This window comes from Anguilla rostrata, chromosome 6, assembly GCF_018555375.3.
Source record: "Anguilla rostrata isolate EN2019 chromosome 6, ASM1855537v3, whole genome shotgun sequence".
Lineage (NCBI taxonomy): Eukaryota > Metazoa > Chordata > Actinopteri > Anguilliformes > Anguillidae > Anguilla > Anguilla rostrata.
In genome coordinates this window covers 17773777-17788953 of record NC_057938.1, presented here as the reverse complement: position 1 = coordinate 17788953, position 15177 = coordinate 17773777, and the positions used below count along the sequence as shown (strand labels likewise).

Below are 15177 nucleotides of genomic sequence, written 5' to 3'. Positions count from 1 at the left end.
CTTCAAAAACTGTATGGGATTATTTCTATGCTCAGGTGTGGTTTTAAACAAAATTCTGACTTTGACATCTGAAAGCGAGACATGCTTTTATTTGGATAAAATAAAATGGTCCTACTTTTTATGAATTCATGCACATTTTAAAGACACTCTTTATCACCAATTGTGGCTTATGAGACACCATTACACGACATTCTGTGACAGAGCACAGCACAGCAGAGGACAGAGTGTGCTGCTACAAACACCCAGAAACCATTTTTATCACAAACATAATCCCATCCCAGTCAGGATTCCGTCTGGAGTGCCATGAGTACGAGATGCATAAATCTGCTGGGAACTAATGTTTCATCTCATATCACCCAAGAGCCTATTTATACAAGGATTTCAGGAGCTTAATTACAAGCCAGCTTTTTCATTTAACAGCCTTTCAAGTCTTCTGACCAGGTTACCAACATATAGAAAAAAAGACCATTTAGACAGCTGCTTCTAGGTTCAAGGTGAGCCCTGGTTCATCAAGCAGGATGCAAATTGTGGCTAGTTGTTTCCCAAGGTTTTCCCATCAAATGTCTTGTCCTGTCATGAAATTATTTGAATCAATGTACCTGATCTGATTTTAAAAATAAGACAACTGCAAAGTACAAACCACTGTATTGTAGATGACCTTTAAAAAGAATCAACCCAAAGCTGGTGTGCTCACACCTCAGTAGTGTAACCATGCCTCAGCAGTCAGCACAGTTCCTCTCTTCCTTGTCAGACCCTCCTTAAGCTGCCCATTGTGGAAATGTGTAATGATAGATGCCCTCTGATTCATATTCATTGTCATTACGAGTCCACACAGACAGACTGCCACTGCTTAGCGCTAAGTGTGAATCACTTTTCAACCCTTCTTCAGAAGAGGAAAAGAGTGTAAGGCTTAATAACTGCTCCCACGAGAGGTGGCTTTGACAGGAACAGCCAGTGGAGTCATGTGGTCATTTAGTCTCTCTCTCTCTCTCTCTCTCTCTCTCTCTCTCTCTCTCTTTCTCTCTCTCCCCTTCTCTCTCTCCCCTTTCCTCTCTCTCTCTCTCTCTCTCTCTCTTTCGCTCCCTGCCCCACAGAAATAGATTTCACACACACACACACACACACCCTATATGTAATTCGTTCTCACAGTGCCAGCATGATTTATTCCAGGTAAATCCCGAAGCACCACGCTGGCACTGAAGGGAAGGGGTTGTTCACATAAGGTCAGAGACAGCGCTTTATTGAACCATGATTAGGCTGGGCTTTATTGAGCCTTAAGTTACCCTCAGCCATTTATATCAGCAATCACTTTTGATCGCTCTGCTCAAATTAAAAAGTACCATATAGCGGCAGAACAGAAACTGGTGTATGTATAGAAACAGTAAAATAGATGTATTGGGGCCTCAGGGGTCATATATCTAATCAACGCCCTAATGAAGTTGATGGTGGTGATGAACAGAAAAGTATTTATTGTGTCCATCATGAACTGTGCGGCTTATGATATAAGCTATAAGATACACAATGTGCTACTAGATTGACCACTCCCTAATTCATAAAGTGGATTGAATTCATAAAATCCCCTCTGCAATGTGTGAGTGCATGAGGTCTGACTCGGGCACTATAAATCTTTCCTCTTAATTTGTATTCCAGAGAGGAACACATGCCATGATTACCCCATGGTTAGGTGAACATAGAATATCCTGTCAGCATTTTCACCCCACTCTCCTCCTCCAGTTCTTGTGGCTATTTCTGCAAAATATTTGGAAATAAATACGATGTCATATATTGGATGATGAATTTGGTGAACGGTGAATTTTACCAGAGTATGATTTTTTCAATGATCGTATTACAAACAGAACTTAGTTCTAATTACCAACGTGTAATGGTGAGAAGAATTAGCTGAATTTTGATCTCAAGTTCAAAATTCATCTCATGGTCAAAATTCATCTTCATTTTAAGACAGAAAAACTACCTCAAGCTCATGGCGTTAGGTAATGGTGCATTATTACACATTCCTTTCATTGTCCAATTGTCAATCCGAGGAGCAGCAATGCAAAAACATTTGTTCTGTAAGACCCCCTTTAATCTCTTCCTCTCTTTTTGTTCAGACTAGACGCTTTGTTTTTTCTGTGCATGTCTGGCAGCTTTCCACCAGTTCTCTGCACCTGTCCCGTTGCAGGGGAACAGATGACGACCCTTGTTCGCACCATGACGAGGTGAAGCAGCAAGGGAGCTGCATGCTCGGTTAGTGTTATGTAATTCCAAGGGAAGCAATCATCCGAAAGAGTTAAAACAATAGAAAAAGTAATCTTCTAGCAAAACTGACCAAGTGCCATCTAGTGGTGAAGGGTCAAGTAGCAACCAAAGAACTGACTTGGCGAATTAGAGATTCAATATCAGAATGAGGCAGTTTTGAGGTAATGTGAGGTCAGGTTCTTATCAACTGTGCCATTTAGTTACACTCAGGATAGTGTTTTCAGGGAAACTGATATTAAAACCCAGAGTGCTCATTCAAATAAAATTAATTGAGAGCTGAGGGCTCAGAGCTCAAACACTAGAATGCATGAGATTTTAGGAATTGTGACAGACATTCACAAGAAAAAGCACATCCATGTTGAGTGTGCTCCTGTGTGTGCGTGTGTTTGTGAGTGTGTGTGTGTGTGTGTGTTTGTGTGTGTGCGCACACGCACATGGGTGTGTGTGCGCATGGTCTTCAGCCCTACACTTTGGCCTTATACTATACATTGTTGTTCAAGCAGGACAGAATTGTGTTGCAGTAAGCTTCACTCAGACCTCAAAATGTACAAATGGTACAGCAGAGTCAGCACACTACCAACAGCTGTGACAGCTGGGATGTTCATAGCACAGAGGCTGAGTGTGGGTTGCCAGTGTGAGCATAAACACCCAGGGGTTGTTTGACGTGTGGATGATATGTAAATATATTGACGTCAGCAAATCAGTGTAGGCAACAGCAAGAATGTCATCACAACATGTGGGTCAGATGACCTCTGATTACCTTCTGTGGTACAACAGAGGCCCCAACAAAAACTTCAAAGGTATGAGAGGGTTCAGGGTACAGAATCTGAAGAGGAAGAGATCCTTATCTTGTCTATAAAGGCAGATGAATAAAGGCACTGCTGTTGAGGGACTCCTGTTTCCTGCTACGGTAAATATTTTTAAAAGGTTTTTTAAAAGTTCATGAATACCATTTATTTTTAGAAACAACCAATGTAATAGTGGCAACCAATTTTTAAGCCTGTTATTCTCCTCTCTTCTCAATTTGGACTGTCAAAAAATGAAATTCGTAGGCACATCAAATGGCTCCTGTGGATTTGGACAAGCCTATCCTCTCTTCCAAATCACTTCCTTTCCCTACACCGTCCACAAGCTGAGATGTGCCATCACAGCAGCAGTCCATTTCACCAGAGAAGTTGTCCTTGTGCAATGCCAAGAAATATGCCAACTAAAAACGTGCTTCTCTGGGCTACAGGCCACAGTTGATACTGGCATGGACAAGGGTCGATACCAGACCGTTGGACGCACCATATATTGGCTTGAACTTGGACTTGGATTATTTTAACAACTAGTTCATATCAGGCTACAGTCTGCACAGTGACTCTGTCAATTTGCTCTGATGGACCCCCATTACCTGGGTATTACCACTTGGCTTATCTTCAGCTATTCACACCGGGCGGGCCAGAGAAGGATAGGCCTCCTCTCTTATATACAGGTTTCTCTCAAGATTTTGTAAAACTGAGAAGTTTGCTCTTCCCACAGTGGAGTTTTTTTTCACCTCACTCACTGGATTTTCAGGTGTCGTTGGTTGGGTGTTCAGGCTCAGAATTTTTCCTATTTCCTGTTTCTGTAAATTGTCTTTGTAACAGTAAAAACCATGATACAAATTAAATGGAATGGAATTGAATTGAATTGAAAAGGTTGCAGGACGAAAACAGCAGTACTCTTTTTACCTCTGTCAGAACACATGGCTTTCCATGGAAGTTGATATTAAAGTTCAGAAGTGCTGTGCTCATCCATAATTATATAGTGCTGTTGCTATTCTAATGGGAAGAACAACACTGGCATTCAGGTTTTAAATTTTTTTACCGCCACAGATATGTGCCTTTCTGATTTGAAGAATCAGAATTTACAAGGAAGTTTACTCACCTGAGTACACAGCCCTCAGGGAAGGGTAGATTCTCTCATTTGTGAGAAAGACAAACAACCTCCATGCTCGGCAATTCCAGGGAAGTAACGCGACAAGACGCGGTTCAGCTGGCAATTCCAGCTACTTTTGGCTGCCAATCCTTTCGCACTCACAAGCAATCACATCCGACTTATTAAAAATGCATGTGAGAGAAAAAACAGTTAGAGCATCTTTATGTGATTCATCTATTCTGTACCAGTAAATGTCGCCTGAGCCTGGGGTTTAATAGTGTAGGGCTTGGGTGAGATGTAGTTTGTGCTACAGTACCTAATGGTTTCAGCAATGCCTCTCTTCTATAATGCATGCATCACAGGGGCATAAAGTATTCTGTGAGCCAGAAGGGACTGAATACACTCAAAGAAATGGGACTTGAGAGATGAATCAACAGGGAACAGGGTGGAGACAAATAGCACTTGTGGTGGCAACAAGAATGCCTTTCAGTATGGGAATGACCATTAGAATAAATCTCACACACACACACACACACACACAAACTGAGACATCTGCACCTCTACATATGAATATGCATATACAATGCACAGTTTTATGGGAACAAAATTAAGATTTGTTTTGATTGTGTCTGGATGGGAGTTTCCCTTTCGTATCCCATAATGAGTGTAAACAGTCCTATGAGTGACAGACTGAACAGCTGTCCCAGTCTTCACCCACTATCTAATGTTATTCTCTCTCTCTCTCTCCCTCCCTCTCTCCCTGCACCACAGAAATAGATTTCAAAGCGCTGCATTCCTTTATTTATTGATTCATTTTGGAAGGAGCCTTTGCCAGACATGCTATCTGGAGAGCTCTGTGAATGTGTTCGCTTGCACTCATCTTGTCAGCAGAGCCTGTATGCCCTCTAGCCTCTTCCCACGGATTTCACTAAGGCTAAGGCAAAAGTAACCCAACCGTCCCATGCAATGAAAACATCCACCTAATAACTACTGGGAGACAGTTTTTTTATTTAGAAAACTATGGGTTCATCTCTGCCTTATTTTAATCACCCAAGATTAATTTGTTACATTCTACTATGCAGTCAGGTCACGAATTCCACAGCACAGCAACACGGCACGCAATTCCCAGCTAATGCCCTGGGGTCATTTTCATGAAGGCCAGCCACTGTACATAGCATGCAGTATGAATGCATTTATTCTTCTCAGACAGGCTTGTCCCCGCCCCCTGCTCGTCGTTCAGTGTATTCGAGAGTGACAGTGAAGAATGGCTGCAGAACAGACCCCGGGGTGCTGTGTGCATCCCCGCTGGACACATGGAGACCAGCCAGCAGACACCAAGGTCCCTGCCTGAGTCAGCCTCAGCAGCGATAGGGGAGATTCATCTAAAAACCAACCAAAGGACAAATGACTCATGGGAAATGCGGTTTTAGTTTCAACACAAATCTGTCGCAGGTCTTTTGTGAATTAAAATTTTTTTGGCAATAGACTCGGGTGTCCGATTCATGCTACGTTCCAAGGTTTGGTATGAAATTAACACCACTCTTACCGCAAATGAAAAATGTATTTTTGTGCCACCCATACATTTCTCCGCAATGTCTTTGTCAAAAATATTAATTCGTGTGACCTAAAATGTGCTTCCAGACGGTCTTCCATTTCCCGTGAGCTGAATCTGGCTGGGATTGTTCAAAAAAAAAAAAAAAAAAGGCTGCCATCTCGGCAGGTCTTGTGCTCTCCAGAGGGTTGACGTTTGCACAATGTGAGTACAAAACACAACATTCCCTGCAGCCGTGAAGCATGAAATGGTGTCAGTTGTTTTGGGACTCAGGGTAGCAGTGATCGGTTTTGGTGCCGAGCAATTAAAGCCCCACACAGACTTGTAAAGATGTAGTATGCTGATTTCTCTGCAAAATAAAAATGCATCCCTCAACTGAAAGTTTGTACTTGTCATAATGAATTTCACACAGACTATACTCTCATATTTTTAAATGTGGGGTCATAATATCCTTCTAAAACCCATAATTAATTCCCTTATTTCCCCTCTGACTTTGCCAGCTCTCTGGCAACGGGAAATACAGTAATTAGAAGCATAGGCACATCTTAGTGCTGAAAATGACTGAACTCCATAGATATTTAGTGCTGTGTTGTCACTCGCACTGTACTGCGCTGAAAGAAAGCCGAAGGTAGTGTGGCTCACTTCTCTCTGACTCACGATCTGAATGCACTGTATCGCCACAGAATGGGCTGAATGATGGCAGGCCTCCGCAGAAACAAAAAAAAAGAACACTTCCCTTTTTTTTCTTTTGCCACAGCCCTCCCTTACAGAGGCTATAAAAAGCCTTATCCAAAAAAGAGGGGTTTGTCATGCAGATTACCCATTCACTGGGAAACCGTCCTAAAAGTGGCGGCCTATTTCACCGCAACAATGCCAGTTCCTACCGATTGTCCGACACCGGCGGCTCGAGGAGCGTGACGGAAATGTAAGGAGGCGGCCATGCTGTTTCCATGGCAGTTTTTTTCCCCCCCTCTGTCGCTCTGTGAAGTGAGAGCCTGATTAGCCGTGACCCTCTCTGACATCACAGCGAAAGGTCACAATGCTCATTCATTCATGTGACCACTCAGCTCGAGGAGGCTTTCAGGAGAAATTTCCAAAGGAGGCACTAAGAATCTGGAAACTCTGATGCCTCCACCTTTGGTGTGCATTTTCCTGGGTAAAAAGCATGTACGTTGCTGAGAAGGAAGCACAAGAGCACACGCATAAATACTCACTCCAGACAGCATGCTGAAAGCAGAAAAGACCGTCTGTCTCACTTCATCTTGAAAATCCTTCCCCTCTATTCCTCCTTAATCGTTGTGCTGAAAAAAAAAACATAGAAAACACTGGTTTTGTATTTTTTTCCAGAGCAGATCCAACAACTCAAAGAGAGCTATAACCACACAGCATCAACATCATTTGATTTATAGGAATTAACTAAAATGATTTTTTTTTTCAAATAAGCCTGCAGATCTATAGATCAGTTACACCACAGTGCTGGAAGACACTCCAGTACAGTGTATCAGTCAGATACACTGATGTGACGACCATGTTAGACAGCAACCTTCCCCTGTGGAGGAAAAGTGGTGACATGGCTGGCATTAAGAGATGGCCAGGTCCTCATCTCCCCCAGCCACGGTACAGACACCCCTGCTGTTGATAACTGTCCAGGGGGGGGGTAACTTGGTTGCCCAGGTATCCTCGTACACAGCACCTATGACCCCCCCGCCCTCCGTACTCCGCACACATCCCCAGAACCCCATTTGAACCCATCGTCACCGTGGAAACCTCGCACATCTGCTCCCGAGAAACAAGGGTAATTGGGGAGGCAGCGCATCATGTTGTTCTCTCTTGTCGGATCAACAGAGTCACTAAAAGAAAGGAGACTTCCAGGAGGGGAGTTTACATTAATCGGCCCTGTTCCACCCAGCTAATACACACCACTTATCAACATGCTTAAATGACTTTGGTCAGATTGATTTATATTTCAGTGTGGTGGTTTCAGTTCTCGTACATACACATGCACTCTTCACCCAATGAAATTAACACTGTAAGCATGCTGTGCGATTAGACTAATGTGCAAAGTCATGTGGAAACATATGGAAAAGAGTCCCCCCCAAATATGTTAATGCATGCTTGATTAATGTATGGAATTTGCATTCATGCGCAGAGGAATGGTTCATTAGATAATGAAACGTGTCAAATACGCAGCATTGACAATCAGTTGGGTGGAGGGTTAATTGTTATACGACTTATACCAATACAAACATGCATCCGTAACATATGGTTAAAAATTGTCTGCATTCCCCTTTCATCAAGTCACTGTAGTTCCTGTGGGACCATCACTGAGGTCCAAGATTCTTTAGAAAAGGGAGGATTGTCCCAAGAGATCTGAAGCATTTCACAGAGGAGAACAGGGGGTCACAGGTTAAGTTCAAGCATTCCAGCCACTTGGTGGGACTTGTCTAAGCCCAGATGTTGGATGTTGAGCTTGGCACCCCCTTGTGGCGCCCTCTGGAAGCTTGAAAATGTAATGGAGGAGGAAGATCCTCTTTGAGTTAATCTCCACTGAATTGCCCTTATACAGTTTGACTCACTTCCCATTGTTTGATAATCCACTTTGGCCAAGCAGCCTGCATTTACCCTTGTAGTTGCTGGCAGTCATTCACTAGTGTATCATTCACAACACAACTCACCACCCATGTAAAAAAGAGTAGACTAAGCCTACTTGATATAAACTTTAATTAAACTTCAAGTATTCTTAAGTATAAAATAGTATACTTCAGCATACTACAGCTAATTTAACTTCGCAGGCAACACACAAAGCCAAACAAATCTCTGCTGTGCTACGTTACATTTGTAATGTGTTCATTATGGAACGGGAGATTGCCTGTATTTACAGATTCACAATCGGATTGCGACAGGTCATGATTCAGTCATGTTTACAACAAGTTTTACACAGATGAGTGGAAAAGTAATTGGCCTGAAAAAACTTATTTATATAGCAACATTCCCCCATGGCATAAGATGCGGGAAAACGTTAACACTGGAAAAGTTCCCAATTTGGGTAGAGCCCAGGTGCAAGTGCGCCCCCTTCTGGCACTTGTATATGGAGCTAAATGGTAAATGGTAGAGCAGGGCTTCTCAGATTCATTCCTGGGGGACCCCTGTACATGCTGGTTTCCATTCTAACCACAACAGTAACACCTGAATTGTAACAAGCATTTAATTGCTCTGACTAACAATTAGAAATGTTTAATGTCTATTGTGGGATGGTTTCATCTCTTACATTACATTACATTCATTTGGCAGACGCTTTTATCCAAAGCGACGTACAAAAAAAGTGCATTTCATGGTCGTAGACAACTGCTAAACACGGGTTCAGTAAGGTACAATACTTATTTTGTACAGCTATTTCTAGCCGAGAACAGTGAACACTATTCTGGCCTAACATCTGCATAGCCAACTAGGCAGAAGAATAAGCTACAGTATTAGGACAAATACAAAGCCTCTTAAAGCCACATTATGTCAATGACTAGGGTGGACACCTGATCACTGAAACTGAACGGTTTGTGGAAATTAAGATTTCAAATACAAGGCAAATGGCAATGAGCCAAGCCTGCACTGCATTCATACATTTACAAAAAAAGAAGAAAGGTGGCTGTAACAAGAAGCATACACAGGCACCCCAGAGCCAAGTGAGAAGAACAGCTAAAATACATGAAATAAGCATTTATCCAAGCCATTGCATTAATAAATATGGATGATACATACATGTACACACAGACACATACATAAAATAAATACTGACCCACAGCAAAGTATGCAAATTATTTTAGTGACTGGGCATCAATTGATTCCGGTGTATTAGATGGCATCATCAGAAGGCAAATTTCACTGCAAGTGATGGGCAGAGGAGGAAAGGTCAGGGGTCAGAAAGTAAAGTAAAAGTCCTGCCATGTGTTTCTCTACCCAGGATCTCATCCAGCTGATTTCACTAACTAGTTGTACCTCCTGGCTGAAGAACTGTGGCAATTATCAAATACAAGTAATAGGAACAAAGTACAGGGGAGAACTTACTTTCCGAACATGGATTTTCCACCTCTGGTGATGGGAGATGAGGGATCCATTATGCAAGGAATAACTACATTCTTTCAATCACTGACCTGTTAAAACTAACCAAATGACTTGACCATCGGGGTGATAACACATAGAGGAAATCCCATTTCCCCTTCACTAGCCTCCAGAACCATATGTAAGGCCTGTGTGACTATAGCACAATTAGGGTTAGGAATCTGTGCTTATAGTAGTCAACTGCCATGTGGTATGATTTACTGAACAAGGCAGGTCTGATGCCAGTTAGAGCCTTAGATGATGGAAACTAAAATCTGGATCTTGAATCCAAACCCATCCCTGGTTTTCTTTTCCCCCAGGTAATTAACTGAACAATTAGTGCTACCGATTGGCCAGACCGCATTCACGCCTGACTCCCAGGTAAAGGGAGGGTGGAAAACCAGCAGTGCTTGGATCCTGAGGGCTGTGATTTGAGTAACGGGGATCTGGACTATCCGCAGCTCTAGTGTGGTTTGCTTTCCATGTTAAATGCACTTCTTGGGAGTTTCTGAGGCTAAAAGCAGCTGCCAAATGAATAAGTGTAAATTGCAGAAAAGCGCACACACTCTATGGTGGCAATATAGAGACCCAGGCGGATAATGAATAATTAGCATTGATGCAGTGAGAAGTTTCTATGTTTAGATAGAGAGGGCACAAGTTCTCAGGAAAGTGGGACAGCGTGAATGGTGCCGATCTGAATCGAGCACTAATGTTCCCGTTCGGAGATGGATGAGGCTAATTCCGAAAGTGTGTCAGCCAGTTCAGAACCGGAGACGCCAGCCCAGCCCCATCCCTCTGACACTCTCCGATGAGTCCTCCAAATTATGCCATTCAGTCACATTATGCATTTAAATAAATTACACATGACAGGGAGGAAGGCGATAAGATTTGTTTACCCTAATGACGAGAAACAAAAACAGATTATATAACGTAATGTTTACAATACTTGAATAATAAACTTGTACCATATTAAATGATTAGAAACAAAGCACAACAGCAAGCGGTTACTAACGAGATTATGTAAATTAAACAAAACTCCTTTATCTCCCTCATTTATAACAGGTTGCTCACTACCACACAAAGTGATGATGTGTTTAATAAATAGCACAGCACTCATCCTCCTCTGTATTTATTTCACCATCGACAAATTTCTGCCAAAATGACAGCCTTTGAAGGGAAAGTTATTCTCTGATTATGCACAGTAATTGCTCTCAGATGTTTGTTTGACTGCTGATGTGAAGATGTATGAATGATTTGCATATCTATATAAACAGGCATGCATTTCTGATGGCTGTAATTGAGACCATTAAAGATATAAAGCTATTAGGGGTTACAGAGATAATCTATCAGACCAGACAGCCCCATTAATTTCTGTATTTATTGTGCAATATTTTGTTCCAAGAAGATTTTGAGCATGATTTCTATTCATTATCATGTATGGTCTGTAGGGAAGGGCATACAAAGCATGGCTGACTTTTCGCATAAATAATAAAGACTTTTCATTTCCCTAAAGTCGACCACATCTAATGTGACATTAGGTGAAAGATAGTCTTGAAAAAGCCAACCGCTGTGAGATTCAATCTGTGGCAACAGAGTCAAGTCTGAATAAGAACAGCAAGCCGCATCACCTCCACTCTCAATTAACCTCTTCTACCTTCTGTGTGACCCATTTCTTCATAAAACCTGAACACTCTGGACCAATGGTGTTTTACCATTTCCTGTGCTCAGGACAACAGCCGTTAACACTCAGTAGCTGGCATAACAAAGCTACATCAATTTAAATAAGAATGGTCTTCCAGTAAAAGCACACAAAAGGATGTGCAGGTTCTGCCTTTCATCAAACAATTTTACATTGCTCACAAGCACCCACAATAGATTCAATGTTCATCATGAATTCAATTAATAGTCTCACAAAACCTGCAATATATCACATAATAGCAATGGCCAAAGGCTGTCAACATTGATTAAATCATATTGGCTTTATTTCTTGGAAAAATGTCAATACATTTTGTTTTACATGAATGAGATTCCCAGAGAGCTGGATGACTACTTGGTTGTGAAGGTGAATTGGGATGCTATTTTGGGACAGAATAAAAATATAATCTGTGTTGTGTATACTACCAAGGGGCAAAAATGTGTTTACTGTTAAGAAAGGAGGACAAAAAAGGCTGAGAGCATATCTGAATCAGTTAATTACTAATGTGAGTATGAGGCAAACACAAGCAATATTAGAGCTGTGTACATTTAACAAAATTGTTTACATTAAACAGAATCTTGTACTGAAACAATGGCTTGCCAATCATAGAAGGCATACACTCAAATGTTGAAACATATTGCTGTCAAAGGCATTATGGGAAATATATTTTTTGACAAGAGAGCATGTTGCATGGGACCCCATCTGAAAATTCACACACAGCTTGTCGAAGGGAGGGGTAAAAACCCTTAACAGGAAATGACACGCATGTGATGAAACTGCTGAAGCCATTTTGCAGAGATGACAATATTAATACCGGCAGTTTTTCTTCCTGTAAGCAAAGGAGCCTTCATGTTATTGAGACAGGGCTATTATCCCACTACTGTAGGACAGAGTCCACAGATTGTCAAAGCAAGATGTAAAAAAAGAGAATGCAAGGAACATTGCGACGGAACTGACGGCAATGTGTTCTGAGTACTGCATCAATATCATGGATGATTAAAAAGTACTGATGATTATATAAAAATATGTGCTGTTATGTTACTGTCAGGTTCACTGACAATAATAAAACTTGCTAAAAGAAAAAAGAAGTGGTTGGTATAAAAAGCAGCCCATTAAAAATGGATGATCACGTGATAGGTTTGAGATATCAAATGACAGCATTACATAATTACTGTAGGTCCAAACACCAGCATAACAACATTCAACCCCATACGTCACAGCACAGTTACCCATCCGTAGCATAGAAAGTTAAGAGTATCACAAAGCAAGAACTGTACTTTTTAAAGAAACAACATTGGCTTGAATTATTCTTAGCTTTAAGTCTTGATTCTCTTTGTATCCACCAATGCTATAATTCACTCACTGAAAATCAGAAATCATGTTTCTCCACAAGATACATTGCTGCCTGAACAACGTAAAAGTCAATTGAGCTTCAGTGTCCCTTTTTGTCTTGTACTTCGGTCTTGTTCTGAATCAGCCAGATAGGAACTGCCAGCTGACCTGGAACATTCCTCTGCTCATTCAAGGACATCATCACTTGAGGGAGTGGGTAGAAAAATATCTACCTTCTGCAGGGTATCACACCTGATAGTTTTTAACTGATGCTTTCTTGTCACTGCTGATTTCAGGCACCCGCACACATTTTGGATTTGGGAATCCAGAGGAGCTTCCATAGGGCTTTTCGAATTTATACACCATCTTCAATAGTCTTAAGGAAACTCAATGTTTTTTCCCCTCAGAGGTAGGTCACAGCACACCGTTAGAGAACAGCTATGCTGCAGAGTGATACCTCAGCAACACAGATTGACAACTATCACTTTCCCACCTCAGGAAAAAGATTAATTTCATCTTCCAATGATACAGTGAAAAAAAATCTCTCCCAGACTTCTCGACATTCATAATCCAAACATGGGAAATTGTATACATGGGGAAAAACACAGAACTATTGACTTCTGGTCCGATGTCTGCCTTCTATGCATGTGTAGTGGTAGGCTTTGTCAAACTGAAATCAAAGGCACTATACAGACGTCAAAATGTTTGTGGTGCATTTCACAGGTTAGTTTTTCTTCATTACTTCAATTGTACAGAGACTGCAATCCAGGATAAATGATTCAGGGTCTCAATGATTCTGGTCTCAGGTCCAGACATCAGTGGGCACCATAGCCTCTTTCGTCCCGACGGAAGGCATGAGGTTCTGTTCGCTCAGGAAGTAGAGGGGGAACTGGACCAGGAACCCCCGGATCTTCTTCAGTTCTTCTTGAGCTCGAGCGGGGTCCTCTTTGTCCAGGCCCGGTTTGGAGATGAACTCCTCCAGCTCCAGTCGGTTCCTCACGTGGCTGGATGGCAGGCAACGGAACACCTAGAGAGGACACAGAGAGGCCCAAGATCGAGACGGTCATTACAAAAAGAAACAGTAATAACATCTTAATTTTGGCGCTTCTGGAAAATTCTCCGTTTTATTTTTATACAGGGAAAACACAATCCGTAACAGCACGGCAGAAGTATAGTAGGACGATAAAAAAGAGGGCAGGCTGATTGAAATCAAAACATGAACGACAATTTGTCTTCTAAATAAAATTGTTGGTTCAAAATGATTATTGATCGGCGCGGTGCAGACCGGGGCAGGGTGACATCCGAAGGGGATGCAGCACGATGGAGACGAGCCTTTCGCCCCAGCGGGCTGTATTTGGGGCACCGCTGGTCTGCGACGGGGATAGGGACGGCTGCCAGCAGAACATTACTGAAAACGTCGGCCCCTGATGGGTTCGGAAGAGATGAATAGCTCGCTCTATTTAGGCTCATTAGTATTTCGTTCCACGTGCTAGCTGCCAGCCTAGTTTTCAAATTTAGCACTTATAGGAGACATTGATCCCGAACACGATGCTCCACTGGAACAGGAGAGGACAACGACTGTACATGTTCTAATTCACGTTATTTCCTTCATGAAATAAGGCATGAGACCCGATTGGTTTCCAGAATTTTTATAGTTATTTTAAACCCTTTAAAGCTGAGAGAGAAGGGAATACCTTTTCATAAATAGTGGCATTTCGCGCAGCCGTTGTCATCCACACCTCCTTGTAAAAACGGTCGCTGATGGGGTCCGACACATCCACGGTGGGATCTGAGAAGGCTCCAAGAATGGCTCTGTAGTGAAAAAAAATCATTAAAGTGTATTGTTTACAGGGAAATTGGACTTCTTAAAAATTACCTTTGTCATCATTCTCTTACTTGAAGCACTCTAGCCTCAGCTGCAGTGCAAACTTCCCTGCCTGGTACTCTACTCCATCCATCATCGAAGGGACCGTCTCGGAGTCCTCCACGATGACCGCCATCTCGCTGTCCCTCTTTCCCAGCATGCTCCGGTCGTTGATGTTGGCTGAGCCTGAAATGACAGGAAATAATACAGATCCTCACTGAGACTATGCCATGGAAGAGGGAGCCCACACAAGGGGCACTAAGCATTATTCTAGGACACAAACCACTGCTCCAGGAACTGCTTGACTGGCAGTGCCAGGGCACCAAAACACATCCGACAGAGGATACCATTCCTATGCCACGGTAAGGGTGACAAATGAACCAGGTCACCCCCCCTTCATCTCCAGCACAGGCTTAACCCTCTGAGATTGAGCATAGCATGGAAAGCACTCCTCTTAAAAGCTTAAAGACAAAGATTCTGGCTGAG

At 42.3% G+C, this 15177-nt stretch overlaps 1 protein-coding gene across 4 annotated transcripts in view; it reads right to left on the bottom strand.

Annotated features, from left to right (window-relative positions):
• Positions 1–11763: 11763 nt before the first annotated feature.
• Positions 11764–15177, bottom strand: part of pld1a (phospholipase D1a) — a 49684-nt gene continuing 46270 nt past the window's right edge. For all 4 annotated transcript variants that reach the window (XM_064338737.1, XM_064338738.1, XM_064338736.1 and 1 more), the window contains exons 24-26: positions 14724–14877; positions 14522–14639; positions 11764–13854 (exon numbers count right to left, since the gene is read on the bottom strand). In XM_064338737.1, coding sequence (XP_064194807.1) covers positions 13630–13854; positions 14522–14639; positions 14724–14877 — 497 coding nt within the window. In that variant the 3' untranslated portion in view covers positions 11764–13629. The remainder of the gene's footprint in view (positions 13855–14521; positions 14640–14723; positions 14878–15177) is intronic.